Source organism: Esox lucius, chromosome 1 (genome assembly GCF_011004845.1).
Source record: "Esox lucius isolate fEsoLuc1 chromosome 1, fEsoLuc1.pri, whole genome shotgun sequence".
In the NCBI taxonomy this organism is placed as follows: Eukaryota; Metazoa; Chordata; class Actinopteri; order Esociformes; family Esocidae; genus Esox; species Esox lucius.
The window spans coordinates 18695898-18720833 of record NC_047569.1 but is presented as its reverse complement, the minus strand read 5'-3'; the positions used below and the strand labels follow the sequence as shown (position 1 = coordinate 18720833).

The window sequence follows — 24936 nt, the reverse complement described above, 5'->3', positions numbered from 1 at the left end:
GACACCAAACCTTTTGAACGGTACATTGATTGCTTGAGTTCTTCCTTTTGACCAAGTCATTAGAAACTTATGATGTGTATCTGGAGGTGGATCGCCACTTAGGTAAATCTGTGCCTCACTCATTGAGCCGCTTCTATTGTTCCACAGTTCCACTATAGCTCTCTCTGTGAGGTAAATTAGTTCTAACAATTAGCCTACAGAGGACCTGCACAAGGACAGACACCTGCCCCACCTGAACACACGCCTGCGCACACATATACACACACACACACACACACACACACACAGTTTTCTAACAAAAACATTGTGCCGTGCTTTTGGCCATATTTGGTTTATTCCCATGAGAACAGACAAAAAACAGATGACATTCCAGCTATGGGAGAAGTTTAATCTAATTATAAATTACCTTTATGCAAATGGTATAAATACAATGCTACAATGCTGGTAGAAATGCAAACACATTTCATAAAAAGGGGAGACAGATGAAATATAAGTCTCACTTCTCTTTTAACAAATGAGATTTGTCATCTTAGCTATCATCAACATATTTGTTGGTATTACGAATTCAAGTAGCCTAATAAAGATTTCAGATGCTGTAGGCCTATCTCCGGTACAGTACATTAAAGAAATAATGTTGTTAAATTATTGACATTTAAGTTAATCATAAATAAATGCATAAAACCAATGGGACACAGCAAATGGACAGCCTAATAGATCAGCTAGCTGCTTTATACCCAGAAAACAAACTCGCCTGAACTGAATCTGAACTACTTGCAAGTAGCACCAGATAAAATTTGAGGGGTAACATCTGCCCTTCCAATTAAACATATTGCGAAAACAACAATTATAAAATATATTGTATCGTTGCAATCTCGCTAGCTATCTAACTACCAGCTGGCAGGGCCACCAAATCCATTCTGTACAGGAAAGCTGGGAACGGAGCCAACTACTTTGTTGCGGTTTCAAGATATACTGCGCATATGAAACAAAGCGCATCACAGTGGAAACAAACAGCGTGTTGGCTCACGTTTCAGTGACACCATCCCAGCTACGCAGTCAGGCCGCAAAACAGTCAGGGCTGACCAAAAACATCCAGCGCTAATGACCCGAAAGCCTGGGTCTGGTGATGCATTACATACGTTTTTCAATGTATGTGTTAGGTTACTTTTACACAACAACAATCTGAATTACTGTAACCAGTAACATTGTAACGAGCTAGCCCCAATGCCGTTGTCAGTATCTGTTAAAATCGTTTATTGTATTTTGCATGCTTAGAAAATACCCTGTATTATTAGTAGTGTATTAAACTTGCTATGTCGAGGGAATGGTTCATTATCATGCAAGCTTTGAAACACATCCTCAAAGTAAAACTGTAAAAAATATGACTCATAGGAAAAGCATGGATTCCAAAACAGTTGTGACAGGGTCATACAGTCATGCATGCAGAGACAACAGGATTTAGCTGAGTACAGGTCAGGGCTATAGGTAGAATAACTGAATTTGGGCGGAACAAAACATATTGCATGAATCCTAACAATCAAATATAACGGTTGAAATGAGCATAGCAGATTTTATGTCACAGTATGCAAAGTATAAATACTCATAACCATGGACATCATTTTAAACCTGCTTGTATCATCAGTAGCCTATTTTCATGCACTACAATATGCACCAGTCAGGGGCAAAAGGGGGATGGACATGAGGGTAAGGGGGCATATCATGTTACCTTTAGCAGGACTTGTGCTTATGTATTTTCAGAATGTGGCACTGCAATTTCGTCTGTGTCCAATGCTGATGATTTCTCTAGACCCTCTGTTTTGCTCTAGTATATTCTTCACATATAGACATTAAGCTTGACAGTGGGACCGCCAGGGTGAATGGACAAATGTAAAATGGAGATGATCATATCCAATAGAAAGAGAAAGAGATATTAGCCCAGGGATGGAATCAATACTTCATCAGATCAGCAGAATCAAATAAAGATCTATCAAAAATGAAAATATTGAATCAATCATAAGCCATGATATGTGTTTGTCATGGCTACATGTTCCACTTCAAGTAAAAGTATAGTCGAGCTATATTTAGTGTAATGAAAAAATATCAACACATCATCACAGGACTTACGTGCGTAACTACTTTGGAAAACACAATTTGCGCTCAGTATGAACATATAAGCAGTGCTATTACATTTAATATCAACATATCAAAGTGTTATTGGTCCTTAACAACATGCAATTACGTTCAGTATCAATGAGTGCTGAGTGCTCAAGTGCTGTTTACCATCGAAACTGGTCCACTAGAGACATTAATAAACATTCATAGTTAAGTAGTGTGTGTGTTGGCTAGGGCATAGTGGTTGGGGATGGTGGACAAGCATTTCCGCAACCGGCTTTCAGTACCCTTAATCCTAACCCTAATGCCAGTACTGTGATGCGTAACCGTAATCCTAATTTAACCTTAAATGTTGACCATAAATGTTATTTGTAATGAGGCATTTTTTATTTTTTCACCAACATTATGGTGAAAAAATAAGGAGCAAGATAATAGTGAGTCGCTAAGGACCAATACCACTGGGGATTGTGCTGATAGCATAATTGCGCCGAATTATGTTCATACTCAATGTAATCTCAGTTTAAAAAAGAGTTCCATTCGAACGTAATTCCTGAGAGGTATAGTTGGAAATGTGAACACCTCAAATATAAAAAGACAATACGAGTAATCTGGAGCATATCATGTGTGCATGTTTGTATGAGAGTATGCGCATGTGTCTAATGTTACGTGTATATGTTTGTGTGCATTCATTTTTCTGCAGAATCAATTTGTACTTCAATATGTATTCATTATTTAGAGAATGATTGCATGGGGACAAGAGTAATTTTGATCTCCAAGCAATGCAATGGCCATTGACTAAATTAAGTATTGTCTTTTACAGTTTTGTCTCTGGTTTGGCATGTCTGAAGTCAGTCTAATCACGGCTGATCTTGCAGAGCTGCAGCAGAACCGTTGGTCTCCTCCCGCTCCCCTTCTTCCTCCTTGTCCACGTCTTTGGTAAAAGGGTTGAGAGTGGACAGCGGATCCAGAGCGTAGGGTTTGGGTGGCTCAGACATCTGCAGAGAGAGTGTGGGGAGCAGCTGGCCCTCACGTAAAGTGGCGGCTAGCTCTTTAGCACTGCACGAAGGCGTGTTGGTCTTGTAGATGTCATGAAAGCTGTTGTAGTCCACCTCGTAGAAGCCCTTCTCAAGAGACAGGACTGGGGTGAAACGATAGCCCCATAACACCTCTTTGTCCAGATAGGAGCTCCTGGCCTGGCAGGTCATCCCTGTTAAAATACACACACAGAAAATAAGAGAGATGGAGAGATTTAAAGATTACATTTTTCACAAACTTGGCTCAACTGTTAATGTCTTGATCTGCTGTACTACAGTACATGAGCACTGAAAGTGGATGGGTAGATTAGGATTCAAACCTTTCAAAAGGCTACTCAAAACATAAACATACTCCTAGGTTCACCTCTTAAAGCCTCCATCCAGACCATTTTGCTTCCTGCCTTTTTAAGAAAGAAATGCTCAAAGTACGGAAGCAGAGAGCGTTTGTCTTATAATTTGGTAACCATTATAAATATGGTATATTATTTAATGCTGTGTACTACTTAAATCTGCATTAATGACAAAAAAAGTGAGATCTGAACATGATGCAGACACAATTTGTCCAGAGTGCGCAGATTTTAAAATGCATTTCAAATACTGTTTGAAATTAAGGAATTCAACTACTCATCTGCTTTGCATCCATGTGCTCAACAAATCACCCACGTACTCAGGACTCTACAGTACATCCATGTACTCAGGGCTCTACAGTACATCCATGTACTCAGGGCTCTACAGTACGTCCATGTACTCAGGGCTCTACAGTACATCCATGTACTCAGGGCTCTACAGTACATCCATGTACTCAGGGCTCTACAGTATATCCATGTACTCAGGGCTCTACAGTACATCCATGTACTCAGGGCTTTACAGTACATCCATGTACTCAGGGATCTACAGTACATCCATGTACTCAGGGCTCTACAGTACATCCATGTACTCAGGGCTCTACAGTACATCCATGTACTCAGGGCTCTACAGTACATCCATGTACTCAGGGCTCTACAGTACATCCATGTACTCAGGGCTCTACAGTACATCCAGGAGGTGAAGGGATGAGGGAGGTGGTTACAGAGTTTGTCATCCATGAGGTGTCATTTATTAATATATACAAAACAGATATACTGTATATCATGCAGTAAATAAGAAACACTTTGGGAAGAGTTTTGATGACTGGGGTATTTTTGTGTAGTGACACCACTAGCAAGCGGGGCTTTCTTATTTGTGCTAAAACAAAAGTATTTCTATTACAAATTACTTTTGATGTAAGCAGGGCTTTCAGCATTTTGTAGAGATTGGAACAGTCCATGGTCTTCAATAACAGCACTCCATGGAGGTCTCTACCCACCCCTCTCATTTACCTTTTACAGTCCCTTTTCAGGGCCACCATGCTTAAAGAGGCCTATGTACTGTAGTAGAGAGATGTCACCTCTGCTGCATTCATTTAGTATCAAGCAGTAGCAGAACAGAGCCAACGTATCTGATTCCCTCTTAACGCTAACAGTTATTAAAACAGTGGAATGTGTTTCTGGCCCCTAAAAATTGGCCATCACCTCAAGGCCAGGGTTCCTCTAGCTATTCCTATCTAAAGAGATGTGTTTGCATGCTCCCTGACAGTGAGTTAATCTGACACACGCACATGCAATACACAAACACAGGTCATGACTGGTAACACAATGCAGGAAGAAATTATGGGTTAACTGCCTTGCTATTACAGTGAATGACAAATTATTCACCTTGCTCGCTCAGGTATTTGATCTAGCAACTTTTTTGTTGCCGGTCAATTGATTCAGACTCCTGTATTTGTATAATAATGATACACAGTATTTCTTACTAGAACATTTGAACAGCTGACTCAGTGGTTTTGTTAAATCAAATGCAGTGGTTAGTTGGCAGTGTCAGACCAGGAATGCTTCTCATTGGCCATTAACAGGCAAATAAAGTTTTTGCTATCATTTAACGTCTCTCCATTTTATGTCTGTGTTATAATTCAAAACACTTTAGTATTTTATTTGCTGACAGATCATAGTATGTGCTATTAGTATTTACGACTGGCTCTGGGTAGAGCAGCAGATGTCAGATTTTGTTTTTTGTCTATAAGATTTTGCTTATGCAATCTGCTGATTGCTGCAGAACTAGAGTATAAAAGTCCACACTGCTAAACATTTTCAGGAAGATTTGTGCAATTTACTGTACTTCAGTAGATAGAGATGGGTATTGCAATACTCACCAGCAGATTAGCATATCCTTCCAGACTTGACTATAGGAATGGACCTCACCAACTATACAGATGATTACACCCCTATTAATCTGAAAATTATTTCTGTTCCCTTTCTGTCCGTCTCTTGGTAAGATAAACTGTTGGGATGTTTCTTTAGATTGAAATTACTAATTTCAAGGTAATATAGGGCTTGAGATGTCCAGGAATCACTGCTTTTTGTGTGATTAAACTTCCAAACTGAACGGAAGGTCTCAAACGTATCTATTCTTATTTCATTTTTTTGTTTAAAGTCACTTTGGTGTATCCCTCTGGTTATAACAGTAACAGTAAAAAAAATTGTTGATTCTAAATTCTGGCAGAAATTAGTAAAAGCTCCAGCCAGATTCATATGGGCCAAACCCCTGAAATGGAATTGCTCCTATTCAATGTACTGCAGAGTGGATGTGAAAGTAAACACTGCTGGAGCATTCGGGTTACATTAATGTTTCCTTTGACACGGCAAAAGAGAGCAACCATTACCCGATTTGGACATTGTGTGTTTCAACCAGTAATAAGAGTTGTTGGCCAAAGCTTTCTTTGGCTTATAGCCAATACCCACATGACTGATTAGGTCAGCCCTACATCAGATTCGGTTCTTGTTTCGTTTTGATATTTTGCTAACTTAAGGTTATTTGGCCCCACAAACATACTTATGCTCACACACCCTGATTACCAATGATTTTCAGCTAGCGGTGGCCAAATTTAGCTGAAGTTTGTAAATAGTTGTTCAAAGCCCAAAGTCTTCATTTAGAAGAAACCATCTAACTTCTTGTTAGAAATTCTTCTTTTGTTCCTGTGTAAAAAGCTTGTGATTGCTTGTGTAAGACCTCATGAAACCGTGGGGAGGTGCTCAGAATGATTAAACAGTGAGTGACCTGATGACACAGGCCCGGTGGATCATGCTCCTTCTGGTCAATAATAAAGCGATTTAATGCTAAATAAAGACATGCCCTGGCCTCAAGCATGGTGTGAGTGGTGATGTTGATTACTGGTGCTCTGGAAATAAATGTGTTCTGTTTAAAAACATCTTTTATCAAACACAAATAAATGGACGTCATGGGAGGTCTTTACAGAAAATGAAGTAAATGTTTTTTGAATATGAATCCTAAAATAACTGCAGCAGAGATATTCTGATGTAGGAAAATCTGTGCCAGATCTCATTAGAGGTAGGTTATTTCAGGGGAAGTTAAAATGTACCTGCTAATACCAGATTATCAAAATCCTCCTCAATCTTATCTCAATACCTGTACTGTGTTAATGTCCAGGAGGGTAAGAGAGGAGGAGATAGAAGAAAGATCCAGCAGAAGGATAGACCGTTCACATTCTGACAGAGATGTATAGGTGAGTTTGAAACAGGACATACAGGTTCTTAAAACACAGACACAGTGCAAACATAAACACAGATGAATGAAGTATGTCTCAATATGATTGCAAATCACAGTAACACTTTTGTTATACTTTAGTTTATTATACTTCAACCAAAATTATTTCACTCATTATAATTTTTCATGGATCATATTTATTACAAGTAATCATGACAGTTAGTAGCTGTCCACTCAAAATCTGATTTTAAAAACATTTGTTTTAATTTGCACTCATTTTGAATTATTATTTTAAGTCAAATAGGATTGACTATTATTGGTAGAAAAACCTTTACAGAAATGGCACAGTTGTAAAAACACTTTCTGTCACGATATTGCCAGAGTCTATTCTATTAATGTGCTGCACAGATTGTGAGCATTGTAGAGTGAGACACAGAAGACATGACCGTGTTTCATAGAGTCATACCTTTAATTAAGGGGTCTTAATCAGCCCAAACCATTTAAAAGCGATAATAAACTAAATAGAAAGCATGTATGTGTCAACTTTTAAAAAGAGTCAGTCTCCGGTGGTTCTATGAAGGAACTGGCAGTCAACAGCATTTTTATGAAGGTTATGCCATGTACCAGCAGGCTTTCCTCCATGGACCAACCACTGCTGCTCCACCAGAAACGCTGGTCTACAGCCCACCCCCATAAACAGCTTTACTGTCATTGACCTATTATAATTAAATCATCTTTACGATAGCATGCAACTGGCCAAAAGTAGGATAATATCCATACAGGTAAACATTCCATATAAACAGGGGCATTATCATTATTTGAACATAATTTGTCATTTTCGTTTCATAATGTAGAAATACCATCCCGTTGTTGACTTCAGCAAGACAGAAACCCCTCTGGGGCAGTTGCTTTCATTATCACCGCCTCACCCCAAACACAGACATGCATTAGCAAAACATTTGGAACAAACACTCCGAGGCATCCTTGATGTAACAACATGGGAACACCCATAATGGAAACACTTTCCTAACTAACAACCTTCCAAGAAGACCCTTCCCACAGTTCTATTTTAGTAATTTGTGTTTGTGGAAAATTACATGAATTGTAAAAATTACTGGATAATTTAGATTTTTGCTATATTATTAAAAAATAAAAAGCCATTTCAACATTTGTTGTATAGTGCCATTAGAAAGTGTTTGTATACTGTACTTAGAAAAGTGTCTGGTATGATGAAAAAAATTCCATGCCCCACTTAATTCTTGAATGCCTTTGTAAAGACGAGTAAAAAGACAAGAAAAAAATGGCATTGTTGTACACTATGGATGACTATGGATGGATGACTCTCTGGGTCAAAATGTTTCCTACAACCTTACTACCAGAGCGGATCTAGTGACACAAGGAAGGGGTACGTTTCAGCTATTGAAAATAATGTTGTTGTTTTTCTACAGTGAAGGATACTAGTTGACGTTGTATCATCCTCCAATCATTTTGCAAACAACTGTTAAATGGAAAGTGAAAACAGGAAAATGTCCATCATTAGTAGTAGCTGGTAGTCTAGTTAACGATATGTAAATGCAATTGTAACCCACATAATTTGTTTAACAGAATAAAAGAGGTGGTAAAATAAATTAATTTGTTTCTTGTTTCTCTGATTGAAAAATTCTGTTACCAAATTCCAAACTTTTCGAGATTGCAAAAACATACCATATTTGCTCATTGTGATTTCCCTGCTTTGCTCTTTTCACATGACACATGGCTATGGTATGAATTTAGCATAACCAAATATATACAACACGTCAAAGGCCGTAGTTACAATGACAAACCTGTGAAACCATTAACAACAGAACCGGCAATTGGTATTTGAGTTTGTTATTTAAATAAACCTGCCATTTATAAAGCTACACCCTCCTCCTTCCATGACTTTTCCTAAATAAGCCTATATTACATGTTCCGTTGTCATAAATCTTAACTAACAGACGGAAAACTATTTAGAGACTACGTACCTGTTTTTTTTTTTACCCTGTTTTATGACTTAAGCCTATAACATACACTCACCTAAAGAATTATTAAGAATACCTGTTTAATTTCTCATTAATGCAATTATCTAATCAACCAATCACATGGCAGTTGAAGCAAAGCATTTGTGAAGCCACAACACGCACAACCACTCATCTCCACTACAAATAGGAAAAAGAGGCTACAATTTGCACGAGCTCAACAAAATTGGACAGTTGAAGACTGAAAGAATGTTGCCTGGTCTGATGAGTCTCGATTTCTGTTGAGACATTCAGATGGTAGAGTCAGAATTTGGCCTAAACAGAATGAGAACATGGATCCATCATGCCTTGTTACCACTGTGCAGGCTGGTGGTGGTGGTGTAATGGTGTGGGGGATGTTTTCTTGGCACACTTTAGGCCCCTTAGTGCCAGTTGGGCATCGTTTAAATGCCACGGCCTACCTGAGCATTGTTTCTGACCATGTCCATCCCTTTATGACCACCATGTATCCATCCTCTGATGGCTACTTCCAGCAGGATAATACACCATGTCACAAAGCTTGAATCATTTCAAATTGGTTTCTTGAACATGACAATGAGTTCACTGTACTAAAATGGCTCCCACAGTCACCAGATCTCAACCCAATAGAGCATCTTTGGGATGTAGTGGAACGGGAGCTTCGTGCCCTGGATGTGCATCCCACAAATCTCCATCAACTGCAAGATGCTATCCTATCAATATGGGCCAACATTTCTAAAGAATGCTTTCAGCACCTTGTTGAATCAATGCCACGTAGAATTAAGGCAGTTCTGAAGGCGAAAGGGGGTCAAGCACAGTATTAGTATGGTGTTCCTAATAATCCTTTAGGTGAGTGTATATGACAGGTACTGTAAATGTAAGACTTGCAAGAAAATCTTATGTGTCTAATCATAGAATTACAGAATCCCTGAAATCTTTGGGCCTAGTAGGCCTACTAAGTTGATTTGCCATATAATTTTATCATGTATTAACCTATATCGTGGTGTAAGTACAACCAGTAATGTTTTCTTCTGATGGTCTAAAAGTAACTTTAAAAGATGCGCGGCTGGCATGCTTTGTCCTCTCAAAAACAATGTCTGCATCCAAACTGTATACAGTGTGACCTCAATGAATGGAAGGTAAAAAGTGGAATCACATTTGGCGATTCTCATGACTAGAAACACTTAAAACTAAATCTGAAACATTTTATATTTTTGCCGGACCGCGTAAGCGGATCTGGCCTAGAAGAGCAAATGGCTCTTACTGAGTGAGTGAGTGAGTGGGTGAATGGGTGAGTGACTGACTAACTGAGAGACAGACTCAGTTAGTCATACTTATGTCATGCAATAAAATGCGAATTAATTACTTACAAATCATACAATGGGATTTTCTGGATTTTTGGGAAAATGTGCAAAATCTGCACTGTATCAAATACTTGTTCTCCCCACTGTATGTTAATGCGTGACCAAATGATCTATTGTCGAGATGCTATACCAACACTTGATAAGCGTGGAGTTCCAGCAGTGGCTAAAGACACAGCCTCTCATGTGGGCGACCTTGGTTCGAATCCGGGGCGGGCAACAACATTCATCCCTTTCACTTGCGAGCCGGCTGAACTGGGCTTGCCTGGTTTCAGTACAGTTTAGGTTTTTCAAATGTTTAATTTCAGTTTAATATATTTTTGTTTACATTTTTGTTTTTATTTTAGTTGTTTATTTTAATAGCCTAATGTGGTTTGATCAACATGTTGATGCATTTCACACAGGCTCAATTACTTTCATAAAGGGTACTTTATTTAATGTTTTTCTGTTTCTCTGTGCAGTTTACATTACGGCGCTAGAGAGCTTTTAGAGCATCTGACTAGTAACCAGAAGGTTTTTAGATGGAAACCTAGAGCCAGCAAGATAAGACATATGTCATTCTGTCCTTGAGCAAGACAGTTAACACCATTTGCTTTTGATAAGTGTCTTCAGAATAGCTGAAACAGTAACACAACCTGCCAAGCAGATGACCAGGTCTAGGCCTTTCCAAAGAAAATAAATATGTGGAATATCTGAACCAGAATATTCCTGTCCTATCCTTTTCTAAACCATCCAGATAGAAAAAAAGGGGATGACTGAATCTGAATGATCCATCTAAAATGTTCTGAAAAACTGGACCTAGGTGACCACAAGCCTGGTTACCTTGACCCAGTTTTAAGGGGACTTACCTGTAGCCTCCACCATGCCTTCCAGGATGACTACTATTTCAAACTCCTCCTTATCCATCTGTGCCTGGGACAGCTCCCAGAATGGGCTCTTCTCATTGATCTCATGGGAGATGATGAGTGGAGAAACCAGGAAGAGTCGATCATCTCCTGTGTCAAAGCCTATGTTGATATCAGTCTGGTTGAGTGGAATGAATTCCCCCTCCTTGGTTTGTTGTGAGCGGATCAGCTTGGCCCGGATGGAGGCCTCCACAATGTGCGAGTTGCGCAGGTCCCCGACCCTAAACATCAGACATAGCTTGTTGTCCCGCACAGAGATCACCGCCTTGTGGGAGAACATAAGCGTCTCTGCTCGATTCTTAGGCTGGGAGATCTTGACAAACATGCAGCCCACCATCATAGCGTTGACGATGGAGCCCAGTATAGCTTGGATCAGCAGCAGTATGATGCCCTCGGGACACTTCTCTGTGATGACCCGGTAGCCATAGCCTATGGTGGTCTCTGTCTCAATGGAGAAGAGGAAGGCCGAGACAAAGCTGTTGAGATTCTCAACACAGGGGGTCCAGCCGTCTTCGTCACTGTGCCACAAGTCCCCTCGAATCAGGGCGATTATGTACCACAGCAGACCAAAGAACAGCCAGTTGACCACGTAGACCAGAGTGAAGATGAATAGGCTGAGGCGCCAGCGCAGGTCCACTAGCGTGGTAAACAGGTCACTGAGGTAACGGTAGGTCTCCTGCACGTTGCCGTGGTGAACGTTGCACTTGCCGTCCTTCTGGACGTAGCGTTGCCGAGGCTTCTTGACCGGGTCAGCAATCAGGTGGGTGCGCTCGGTCGAGATCTGGGCTTCCCGCAAATGTTTGGGAAGCTTCTTCACCTGAAGAGAGAGGAGAGGGAAAGCTTCACTGAGAAGATGGTTCAGAGTGGGGCATTTCTGCGTCACAGTATAATCTTCAGTAGAACATGTTTTCATGTGTAAAGCCTGTTATAGAAAACGCTTCTTACAGTTTATAGCCAGGGGGTATTGTTTTTTCTGGTCAGGTCACATTGTCAGGGAAAACGCCTGCCCTCTTCATGTGTAATGTCCTCAAATTACATTTCCTGCAATTTGTGCATTTGAGCATTGTCACACTTCAGGTCATTTTATTTGAAAAAATATAGATTTCTTAAACTAGTAATTGCTTTTATTTTATCCTTAATGACCTTCAACCTTAATAACATTGATATTTCTGTTACCCCATTGCAGGTGAGGACTGCATATGATGCACTGGCTAAATTAAATTAAAGGCGCTGATACTGTAGCTGCTCTAATAGCAAGGTGTGTCTATCCAAGCACATGGTGCACCAGGACTGAGGGAGAGAGGACAGACAGAACACAAGGGCATTAGGCCTTCCTTCCTCTTTGCTGGCCTGTCTCCAACCAGGCGATCTGGCTCCACAGCTGCGCCTCCCTGTCCCTAGTGCTGTATCTCACCCCCTGTGGAACACTGGCAGGCCTGAATAACATAGACATGAGAAAATGCACATTGGCACTTTGTGTCCTTATCATTGAAGACAAATTTAGTTAATTGGAAAGTGGCATTGCCACTGTGGTAAACAACGAATGCCATGTAAATATAAGGGTGCCATCTGGACACCTGTGTTCACCTCTACCTCTCTCCCAAGAGTGGTTTAACGTCAGATACTTTTTTATGACCTGCTTTGATTAATTGATACATTTTCCAATTATCAGACATGTCCTTGATTGGGGATCTTGCACTTTGTAGGTGTCATCTTTCAGAGTCATTATTGAGCGGGTTGTCTGATTTCCTGTTGTCTCTAAAGATTCAGTGGCACTTAAGATTAGGGGTGTTAATCCTGGTATTTTAGCTACCTTTCCAAACTGGCTCTCATACCATTATGGCCATCTTATCATTCTCAGCTTCAAATTGGCTAATGCATCCCCATGTAACATGTAACATGGCTGTAAGACTCAAATTGTTTAAAATTCAAAGTGTGTCTGGAACTCAAAGTGTGTCTGAGAGGTACAGATACCAATATTAAGTCAAAATGGATTCTATCACAAAGATGTCTTATTAGCAAGAGACATTTTAAACATTTCAAGAAACAGACATTTTTATGTGACCTTTACTTTGTTGAACTTGCCTGCATCTAATCTGGGACAAAAATAGATTCCCTCTCAAGCCCAGACTGGCAATTTTCAGGCAAATGAGAAATGTGTACTTGTAACACAAGAAAGAAACCCAGAATCTATTATGTTATCACACTATGTGAATGTACAGGGTATCTAAGTATCCCCTCCCCCATACTTTCCCAACACATTGTTAGGCTCTGGTCCCATTACCGACAAATTGTATATCATTAATACATTTAATCCCAATGCCTCTGCAGGCTATATATTTATATATTTGAAAGGATTTCTAAGCCAAATTACTATAAGAGTGGCCTAGATTTTAATTGGGGACGTTTGCTGAATGATTTGCTGAAAATGTTGATATGGGTTTTCTTTATGGTGGTTCACATATAAAGATGATCTTGATGCTTAGGTTGTGTTACACATTTTAAAAAAATCCACAGGGGCCGATAAACTGGAGGCTAGTAGGTTTTAAAAATATTTGAAATGTAATATTCCATATATCCCAAAAAGTATGGAAATCAGCATATTTGCTGCCACTATATAAGGCGGGGATGGTAGTGATCTTAATACTAACTGTTCCATTTCAAGTTTTTTTGTCCAGCTAAGAAGCTTGAATCCTTGGGACTGAGTTTCACAATAGAATCAACTTCCTCTGTGCTGCTGTATTCATTTGTTCATAAAAGGCCAAAAGCTCCAACATTCACATCAAATGTAGATAACGCCTCCCTAACAAAATGGCTGTTGGAAAAAAGCTATTAAATATATTTATATATATAAATATATAAGAACAAAATAGACACTTTTTAAAATAATAGTTATATTTTAAACCCCATCATTGATCATGCTCGTGCAGTGTGCAGTGCCTGGCTGGACAAATAACAAGCAAGCATAGTAAAGTTCTCATGTGCGTTTTGTTTGCTTTTGTGTTGGTACCCAATACATATATGTATTGCCTCACATATATGCCTCACCGGTAAACATCATATGGATACGTATACCCTTTTATATAATGCCAAATAACAATAACAGCGTTTAATAGTAGAAATAACATTTTCCAATGGTAATTTCCATTTGACAAGCTAAAGCACACAGTTTTACCATTTGCCTAGGCGAGGCAATCCAAAGCAAATTTATTTGTATTGCACATTTCAGACACAAAGGCAATTCAAAGTGCTTTACATTATTAGGCATATTAGGCAAAATCTGGCATACTAGAAATTCAGTTTGCATAAAAGAAAAAGTATAAAAAGAAAACTTCACATTTAAAAAGCAAAGCATACAACTAAAACATCACATTTAACAGGTTTTCCATCAGTTTGTTCCAACTCTGTGCAGCATAATGACTAAACGCTGCCTCACCAAACTTTAGCAGACCGGACCCCGATGAAGTGATGATACCGACAGAGGAGGTCTGAGATAACTTGGCCTTGAACAACTGAGTAATTTATAGAGAATTAGCAATATCAAAGAATCTATTATATGTGATATTATATATCTATTATAGGAAGTCACTATTCACTAAAACCTAATCATGTGACAATGGTATCTTTTTTTTCTGTGGTCACACTTGATTTTTTGTTGCAGGAAAATGGGAAATTATGTAATTCTAAAGGCAGTGAGACAGGTGAAGCTGCAGGGCAAAAGCATAAGAAGCACAGCAGAGGACATCAGGATTAACTACAGAATGCTGGCTGGCTACCGTAAGAAAAATGTGTGCAGAAGACAAAGAAGGGAGGAATGAGACACCATCAGTTCATGTTTGTTGTATAAAAAAATTGACAGGTCTTCACTGAGCAGCAAGAGCAACTGATATGGGAGCACTAAATCAGGGCATCTGACATATTATGGCCATTTTAGGCTGGGTGTTTGCAACGGTTTATGTAAAAAGGACTTTATAATATAACATTTATTGATTGATTTACCTACAGAAGTATGGAAATTTGCATTTCAGAATGTAATTGCAAAAAACATCTACATACCCCAGCCATGGAGTGAATGCAGTTTTACACGATTGGTTGTTTGGTATTTAGGCTTCTTGAAACACCATCCAAATCTCTGCATTTGTACCCCAGAGCCTACAAGCATTGCACAAGCAACTTGCTTCAACAAAAAAAATCTCTCTTTCTTCAATAACCTGGTCATGAGAAGACATTTGTTTTAACCTAATACCTGGAAATTGGCAAAACAGGTCTGACTACTATTCACAAAACCAGTGAAGGTAGTGGCTCGGACAGGTTACAAACAAGTGGGCTATCTCACCTGTGGAGAAACAGCATTCCCCTCTACTTTGTTTCCACAGTAAACTACAGGTTACACTCAATCAACAATGGTCCAGCTGGATGCAAAGGAGGTGCAAACCCAACTGGTTGGATGAAAAACAAACAGCTTTTGGAGTTCCTGAAGCATTTTTACACCCACAAAGTATATCAAGGAAAATACTTCATTAATGATTTTGGATAAACATTTGTTCATTGATGGCATGGTCAAACAAAACGGCTTGGTTATCCTGTCTTCTCTACCACAATGTTCATATAAACTCCACCCACTAGATTATGGGCCCTTCTAGAAACATGTGAACTCTGCTAAGGATACCTGGACGCTGAGATATCCTGGTAAGACAATGAGCATTTATGACATTCCTGGCATTGCCATTGGCTATCCTCTGGCTGCAATGCCAGTGAACTTTCAGTCAGATTTTAGTGTATTTGATGGTGTTTGATGATTCGTTCTGTACCCAGTCTGCTCCTTCTCTTGCTCCGCACCTAAACGGTGGCACACAGCACCCAGACCAGCCTGCACCACTTCTGGCTCCGACCACAACAGTAGCGCACAGCGTCCAGACCAGTCCCCACCACCTCTGGCTTTGTCTCCCAACAGTAGCGCACAGCGTCCAGACCAGCCTGCACCACTTCTGGCTCCGTCCCCCAACAGTAGCGCACAGCATCCAGACCAGCCTGCTCTAAATCAAGCTCCAAGTGCGTAAGATGTCTGCCCTCAGCCTAAAACTGGCAGAAGGAAACTGTGCATAAAAAAATATAGAGAAAGACTGCCACACCAGTTAAGGATGAGCATGACAGGAAGAATTCTGTTGTGCAGGGAAAGAAGGATCAGAAAAAAAGGTGCCCAAACAAATTAGGCACTAAGCCCTCCCATAGTGTGGGGAGGGGAAAGGGGAAAGGAAGGCCAAACGGAAGACAGCGCTCATGGGTTCCTCAGATGAAGAGGAATGGTTTGGTGTGCTTTGAGCCCTTTTCTAACACCCGACCCAAAGAAACAAGTGCATTATATGCAATAATTAGACACCCCTTATGGATTATTTAATTACATGTTTGAAAAACTGTGATTCCTGCGATTCTGAGTACGGGTGAGAAATATTCGTATTGTCGACATTTCGACAAGGATGGAATTTATCGACAAGTAAATACAATTTTCGAAAGTTACAAAAACAATCTGTACTACCGATTCACTCACTTGGTGGCAGTAATGATGGGTTATTTATTCTAGACTAAACAAATCTGGGTGACGGCCAAGTACAGGAATTCATCACAGTTAGCGAAAGCATACCTGTGCAACCCGGCATCATCTGAAGGGGCTGCTCAGCTGCGGGCCTGATAGTCAGACTACATAAACCAACTCGTCTACTCCCGGAGCACGTGGACATGCAATTTTTTCTTAACAAGAGTAATGATCATAATAATACGGATATTTCCAAATTATTCTTTACATTTCTGTTAACATGTTTCATCTATGGATGCGTTAGCCAGATTTTGTTTGATTTTTGTTCATTCATTTTATATACAATGTAATTTATTCCTATTAAGCTTCCTTCCAAGGATATGTTTTATTCACTGGAACTGGAACGCATCGGTAGGTTTGTTTGATTTAGTCTTTATATTAAGTGTAGTTTCGTTTGGAAAGTATAGTTTTAAGGGACTGTAAAAAAAAAAAAAGCTGGCTAGATGGTCTAATACATTTTGTATTTTGTTGTTACATGGCCAAAAAACATTGACACCAAGATGTTAGATAATGTAAGGCAATTCATACATATCGCTGCGCTAATTCATGGTAGAGAATGCGCGTTTTTACAGTTCATTTGCAATTTTTATTAATGGAAAAGCTTGCAACAATCATTAGAAATAAAAGACTTGTAATAATATACTAACGATGCTCTGCTGTGCTCCTGAGTAAAAATATATCTAGCCTAATTGTTTATACTAAAACGTTATTGAGGTTGTTAAATACATTTTTAAATAAAATGTCAATTTTTTTTGTTTTCATTCAGTACCTCTCCTTTTGGCACGAGTGGGTGGGGTCAACTATTCGACCAATAAAGGACAGAAGCGGAGGAATTATCCATATTGAAAATATTTGTCATGCACATCCCTAATATACGTTACTTCCCAACTCTGATTAGGGATGTGCATGACCAATATTTTCATGCACAATAGTTTTTACAAAAAAACAGTAACTGTAATCCTTTACGTTACCAACTAAAATATTGTAATAGATTATAGATACTTTTGAAAAAAATTATTGATTACTTTTGGATTACTTGAATTGAAAAAGAATAGATGGGCGAAATAATTATGACATGCTGCATGCTTGTTTTTTTTATATTTAATGTTTTAAAAACATCGTTATTTGACCCAAAATTACAATTGAGAGCCTCAGTTGTGTGTGTGGGATGAAGCGCTAGTTGAATTGGTAAAAACGGTGTCTATCTATATTAACAGACTAATTTAAAGGTGATTTAGTTATCTACTCCGGGCATCTTTCTCAGAACAATGATAGGCATAGGCCTACCTCGTGTTATATATTAGTTAGTGTTTTATATTATATAGTTCGGTTTTCAAGGTTTATTTGTCTAATGAACCGAACAACACAGCCGAGAAGAGTTGCACTGAAAAACTAAGATAGGAAATGTTTTTGAAGATTAGGCAAATATTTGTTAGATAGTTGTAACATGGGCTGCCTTCAAGATAAAACATTATATGGAATTAATCACGATATTTAAGGGATTCAAAAGGTGTGTTGGGAAGCACTCTGCCGAAGAAGGATGATATGTATTTGATGCAACCACCTCAACTCCGTCCATACATTCAGGCAATGTGATTCTGCTTGATTTGCATCTCAGAATATTGCATCCATTGTTTATCATTGGCTGCTGACACATTGACTTAAGCTAAGAGTGCAGGTGTATTATCACATTTTATTATCATTTGCGATTTGAAAATCAATTGCTGGTGACCCTAATAATCATGTTCCGTTCGCGCTGACATAAAGTATTCGTGTGAGGGTTTTCACGATTGCAAACGTGCGTTCCCGTGCCTAGGGTTTCTGCAGTGTTTTGAAAATGTTAGTGGTTGTGGAGCAAAACATCAGACTACTGTAGATTAATGTACGCGCGAAAAGCTACAGATATCTTAATTTTTATATACAACAATGTAAATACCCTTTTTGAGAAATTGCCATTTATTTTTCATCAATGTTTTGAAGTAATTACAAAACATAAATAAAACAAATAACAGAAAAGGTTAACACAACCTTCGATTGTGGGTTATTTTTCAGATTAACGGACAGATTCTGGAAGATCGAGGGTTATTGGATAAATTATAAGACTGAACCTTGAACATGTAATGTAGAGATGTAGCCCAATCAAATTGAAGTAGAAAGCAGTGGTTTAGAAACCCTTTCCATAGGCGCTGTTCAAAACCCATAAGTTAAAATGCAAATTCCGTTTTTGGCCATCTATGTAAACTCGAACACTGACTGATCCCGCAAAGGGTGTTCAACTTGTTATAGGCTATTCCTATTTGTTTTTTAATGCCTCTTATTATGAAAGTAAGCTCAAAGTAATCTGATTTTCGTTAGAGTAATCTAAAAGTTATGTTACTGATTACAAATGTGGAGAGGTAACTTGTGACTGTAATGGATTACATTTAAAAAGTAACCTACCCAACCCTGTCCCTAATCATGAGTGAAATAATACAAAATGAATAATAATTCACAAACAAACACACACTTAAGTTAAAGAAGTTTTGTTACATTTTAGTTAATGTCTTAGATTGCATTCTTGACTGATGGATATTGTTTTGTTTTATTGAAAGCCTTAATGTTTCTATTTCTTCCTATTTCTGTGTATTGTTCTGCAAAGAAAACACTATGGAATTAAAACACAAACAGCAGAAACTTTATAGATCTATAAATTACAAATAGTACTAAGAACATGTACAATTATTTTATATATCAAGGTTAAAAGTAAAATCTTGTTGCAAATCCCATTGGCAAATACAGTGAGAATCAACCCTACCCTGTGTGACAACCCCAAACTCCATCAATCTCCTTGGTCTAATAGCCATTCTCCAGCCTGGAGGTGTGTTTTGGGTCATTGTCTTGTTGAAAAACAATTGAAAGTCTGACATAGAACAAACCTAATGGGATGGCGTATTGCTGGAAAATGTTGTGGTAGCCATGCTGGTTGAGTGTGACTAGAATTCTAAACAAGTCACAGAAAGTGTCAGCAGAAAGCACCCCCCACACCATCACAGCTCTTCCTCCATGCTCTACTGTCATCTGTTCACCCAATCTGCTTCTCACACAAGACATAGCAGTTGAAACCAAAAATCACAAATTTGGACATCAGACCAAAGGACAGATTTTCACCAGTCTAATGTCAATTTCTGTTGCACCAGAAATTATCTTATTATTATTGGTGTCCTTTGGTAGTGGATTCTTTGCAGAATTTGGACCATGAAGGGCTAATTCACGCAGTCACCTCTAAACAGTTGATGTTGAGATTGGTTTGCTGTTGTTATTTTTGATTGCCAGAAATTCAGCTTTGTAGCAAGAGGAAGCTGGTTCCACCATTGGGGTGCGAGGACAGAGAAGTGTTTTGACGGGGCAGATAGTGAGTTTCCTTCCCATAGCGGTGGAAGGCCAATAGCCCAGAAGTAAGGTTGGAGCATTACCTGAAAATAGGTAGGTTAAGCTCCCCTTGCTGATTTGTAGGCATGCACCATGTCCTTATAGTGAATGCTAGCTTCAGCCGGAAGCCAGTGGAGTGAGCAGAGGAGCGGGTCACATGGGAGAACTTGGAAATGTTGAACACTAGAAGAGCTGATCAGCGAATTTTGCTGATCAGCGATCTCGTTTTCACTGACATATTAAATTTATCACTGCAGCAGTGCACTGTTCCGGCCAGTTTCTTCTGAAAGGAAAAAGCTTGGGGAACTCACTGGTCTTCGTGTATTTTTTAGCTGTTACATTCCCAGGCCGAGCTACTTGCACATGTGTCAGCAAAGTCTGTTTAGTTAATTAGACTTGTCTGTAGCTTAGTACAAATCCCAAATGAAGGGCAAAATGGGCAACAGTTTTAAATTCCATGCTAGACTTTGCAAGAATGTCAGTTAGGTATGCACATTTTCCTCCTAAAAAACTTGAATGCAGTGCATTTATTTAGTCATGCCCCAGACAAGTCCTTTCTTCACTACCCCATGTTTGGTTGCCTCAGCCTCTTTCTCACCCATTTACCTTCCAGTGTTACACAGGGTAATAGAGCGACAAAGAAGACTGACTGGAAGATTTCTTACTGCTGTGGGTGTGACTCCTATCTCCATGTCGTGGTCCATGTGGACTCGAGAATCTCCTGCCATCCTCAGCTTGAGCTCAACACCTGTGGGAAAAGAGTGAGATTGTTCAACAAAATGTGAATAAACATGTATTGTCTATAAAGTACAGTATATCTACAATTATTAAGGGAATGCCAAAACTATCTTATTTAACTGTCCAAATTACTCTTAACTCCTGATGTTGATGTATAAACATGAATGTGACAATTAATATCCAGGTACTATTTAAAAAATAAATGAAATACAAGAAAAAGCTCAGATTTAGAAAGACATTATGAAGAACGTTCTCGTCTTGCAAAGATTCCAATTTGCCTTCCACTGAATCATCAGAGATACCTTGCTTAGGGATGATAAATATGCCTGAAAAAATAACCTATATTGCTCCATGCTGATGTTTTCTATGGGGAGAAATGACAGAAGTACAGTAAAGAATGTACACAATGAAACATTTTAGGCATTAAAGCTAGAATTATTCTCTGCACTGTTACATTTACAACTTTATTATTTTGAGCATGGACTAAGTAGCCAGCATTATACAGTGGATACTTTGGATGTCTACACCCCCCTGTTAAAATGCCAGGTTCTTGTGATGTTAAAGAATGAGACAAAGATAAATTATGTCAGAACTGTTTCCACCTTTAATGTGACCTATAACATGGTGTATGGTTTTCTTTGGGTGATGTGCAGTGTTTTTTTTGCACCAAACAAACCTTTTGGAATTATGGCAAAACATGTCAAACTTGTTTTCATCAGACCAATACACATTTTCCTATGTGCTTTTGGGGGACTTGATGTTTGTTTTTGTCAACTTCAGCCGGGCTTGGATGGTTTTTTTTGTAAGAAAAGGCTTCCGCCTTGCCACCCTAGCCCATAGCCCATTCATATGAAGAATACATGAGATTGTTGTCAAATGTAGCACACAGCCAGTACTTGCCAGAAATTCCTGCAGTTCCTTTAATGTTGCTGAAGGCCTCTTGGAAGCCTCCCTGAGCAGTTTTCTTCTTGTCTTTTCATCAATTTTGGAGGGTCGTCCAGTTCTTGGTAATGTCTCTATTGTGCCATATTTTCTCCACTTGATGATGACTGTCTTCACGGTGTTCCATGGTATATATAATGTTTTGGAAATTATTTTGTACCCTTCTCCTGACTGCAATCTTTCAACAATGAGATCCCTCTGATGCTTTGGAAGCTTTCTGCGGACCATGGCTTTTGCTCTGAGATGCAACTAAGAAAATGTCATGAAGATCACTTTAAATGATGGCAGGTGTGTAATAACTTCTATTCAACATGAGTTTCAATGTGATTGGTTAATTCTGAACACAGCCACATCCCCAGTTATAAGAGGGTGTGCAAACTTATGCAACCAGGTTATTGTAAGGTTTTTATTTTTCATTTTTCCCTCTCGAAGATTTCAGTTTGTTTTTCAATTGATTTGTTCACATTATATGTCACATTAAAAGAAAAAGTTCTGACATGATTTATCTTTGTCTAATTTTTTTACATCACAAAAACCTGGCATTTATACAGGGGTGTGTAGACTTTTTTTATCCTCTGTATGTGCACCTTTATGTATGTACTGTATGTGAGTACCTTTTAAACTTACTTTTTATAATACATCGAATGATTCACATGTACCTTTACTATAGAAATGTGTATTCTGAAAACAGACTTGAATTGTGATCCTTCATCTGTATGTTCCAATGTTCATATTAGCATAACACAATGCCAATACTACTACATTACTTACTATTTAGTCATATGTGAGGAGAGTAGTGAAACAGCACACTAAAAATGACCAACCTTTTTTGACTTGCAATTGGACCAGAGAGTTAATGTGTGGATTAACTATCAACTCACATGGGAAAGAAGACTCAGCAAAATGTGCATCATTCTGTTACCTAATTTGTAATGTCTGAATTAAGCAGTCTCAGCTGTCTGTTGCTACCATGTTCATCCTTTGTCATCCCCTAAGGAAAGGAGGAGAACACATCAGTGCCAGTACGATGCCTGGGCTAAACACCAACCCAACTGTTAAAAGCCCTTATGCTGCACGGACAAGCTGACCACTACATTCATTTAAAAAGGCCAATGTGAGTACTAGTATATATTTTTGGCTCTTTTAAGTAAAAACCTGTTGAATATTTTTCAGTTACTTTGTTGTTATTTTAGATCTGTTTGATATGGTTATCTAGTGACAGATTACAGTACAGTAGTAGGACACTGTATTTTTAGACATCAAATATAGCTATTTTGGCCAGGTACCTCTTGAAAAAAGATGTATAGTACAGTAAAAAAAAAAAAAAGAGTATATACAAATGATTAAATAACGCTCACACTAAAAGCTTAAACAAATATAAAAACATAATTATTTTGGGCAATAAGATTTAATAACATATTGCAGAGAAGGAGGGCACATTGGTAGGCAGTACATTTAGTATTTCTTTCATTAAAGCTTAATAATCGATTGAGTTGGGTTTTTAGAAAATAAACCAATAGAGTGGCAGAGACAGCAGCTTGAGCTGTGGTTTCTATACACACTACTGAAAATAATCACTAGATTACGGCTATACCTGAGAATGACAGCATTGTCTGTTTTGTCTCTGTCATCCTGCTTTGGCAATGGCCTGTTCTGATCAATGAGATGCAAGGAATCATGGAGAGAAAATGCAAAAAGGGGTGGAGGAGCGAGGGTCCACGTCATACATGAGACCCTCACAGGAATACAATGTTGACATTGATGGATCTAAAGCAAAGGGCAGAACGATGTGACAGGCATATGAAACTCACAAAGACAAACAGACAGAGGAATACAAGACACAATGCCCCATAAAAAATGTGGGCGAATGCATTATGACGTTATCTGGTTCTGTTTTCCGAGTCCGTTTAGGCTCTCATGTATTATACATCTCCCCAGTGACTGGTGAACCTAGGACCTGTCTTCATACTTTGTCTGTGTTTGATCCCTGCTCTCCTGCTACACACTCAACAGCAAAACAAGAAGTGTGCTGTGCAAACACAGATTCTGACTCAGCGTTTTATCTTGTGCTTTCAAGAGGGTAACAAGCATTTATCTTGTTATATGGAGGGCGACAGGAAGCTTTGGGTGAATTGTATAGAGGCTCTGATAGCTTAAGCACTTATCTGTTGTATTTAAAGGCAGGGTGATGGTGGTAGGGAAGTAACCTTGCACCCCGAATTGGTGTCTTGCTGTCTGTTTATTTCTCTTCTAATCGTCTGACATGAAAAAATCATGCATTCCATTTTAACATCAACAACAAATTGTGAGCTCTTTTCAGCTGCTGTCCTTTCCATCTGTTGACTTTCATTTAATATTTTTCGTAGGACTGTCCTATCGTTTTTTGAGATACACAATGAGCTATTGTTAGCTTAATAAATTTGTGTCGATGTCAGCCCTTATGTCTGTTGGCCTACAAAGTTAAAACGGCCTCTGGAAGAAATGAGGCACCAACCCACCTATTTATTACTATTCCTAAGAAGACAAACACATTATTGTTTAGTTACCTGGGGTTAGGAGCACTTCATTTTCTTGATGAGCTTTTCTCCTAATTTGAAGGTCATCAAGATTATGAAGTATTTTTAAATCAGTTAAAAAACTGGTAAAAAGATAAATAAACATTTACTGCCTGATATATCCAGGACACGTGCATGTTTTGCCAATGGTTTTTCAGTTTCTTTCAGATGCTGTGTGTGGACAGGTCAAAGCACAACATATTACTCTGTATTCCTGAGAGAATAATGAGGTACAGTGAGAAATTGCTAACTTGACTGTAACCCTTTCATTACAATAAAAATTCTGCTATTAGAGTGCATTCATCCATATATTCTGACGTCTTACAGAAGCTTGCAGTTTCCACTAAAATGCAATTCTGAGGAGTCATCATAACAATAACCCTGGTCTAACAGAGAAGAGAGAGAGAGATGCATCTTCAACAGGATATGCACTGGGGAGATCTGCACAATCAGTGCATGAATAGATACTGTCTCTCCTCTAGTGGAAAATTTCACTCCATTGCCTGTCATCTCTGTGTTTCGGCAATGAGAACCTACAGGAACTTTCTCTCCCTCCCTCCCCTTCTCCTCTCTTTTCAAAGAGAAGTCTGGAAGGTCTAATGGTACGCAGGCTCTCATTAATGTGTTACAGGCTAAAGACAAATGGGCCCCAATACAATGTCTCCTCCCTCTGCTAACGTGTGACACTTTGAGG

At 38.9% G+C, this 24936-nt stretch overlaps 1 protein-coding gene across 3 annotated transcripts in view; it reads right to left on the bottom strand.

The window, feature by feature from the left end:
- Positions 1–367: 367 nt before the first annotated feature.
- Positions 368–24936, bottom strand: part of kcnj5 (potassium inwardly rectifying channel subfamily J member 5) — a 34530-nt gene continuing 9961 nt past the window's right edge. Inside the window, exons 2-5 of one of the 3 annotated variants that reach the window (XM_020050325.2) lie at positions 22610–22678; positions 20673–20755; positions 10950–11823; positions 368–3319 (exon numbers count right to left, since the gene is read on the bottom strand). In XM_020050325.2, coding sequence (XP_019905884.1) covers positions 2970–3319; positions 10950–11823; positions 20673–20735 — 1287 coding nt within the window. In that variant the 5' untranslated portion in view covers positions 20736–20755; positions 22610–22678 and the 3' untranslated portion in view covers positions 368–2969. The remainder of the gene's footprint in view (positions 3320–10949; positions 11824–20672; positions 20756–22609; positions 22679–24936) is intronic. The other 2 variants (XM_010893299.4, XM_020050346.2) reach the window with 2 other exon arrangements.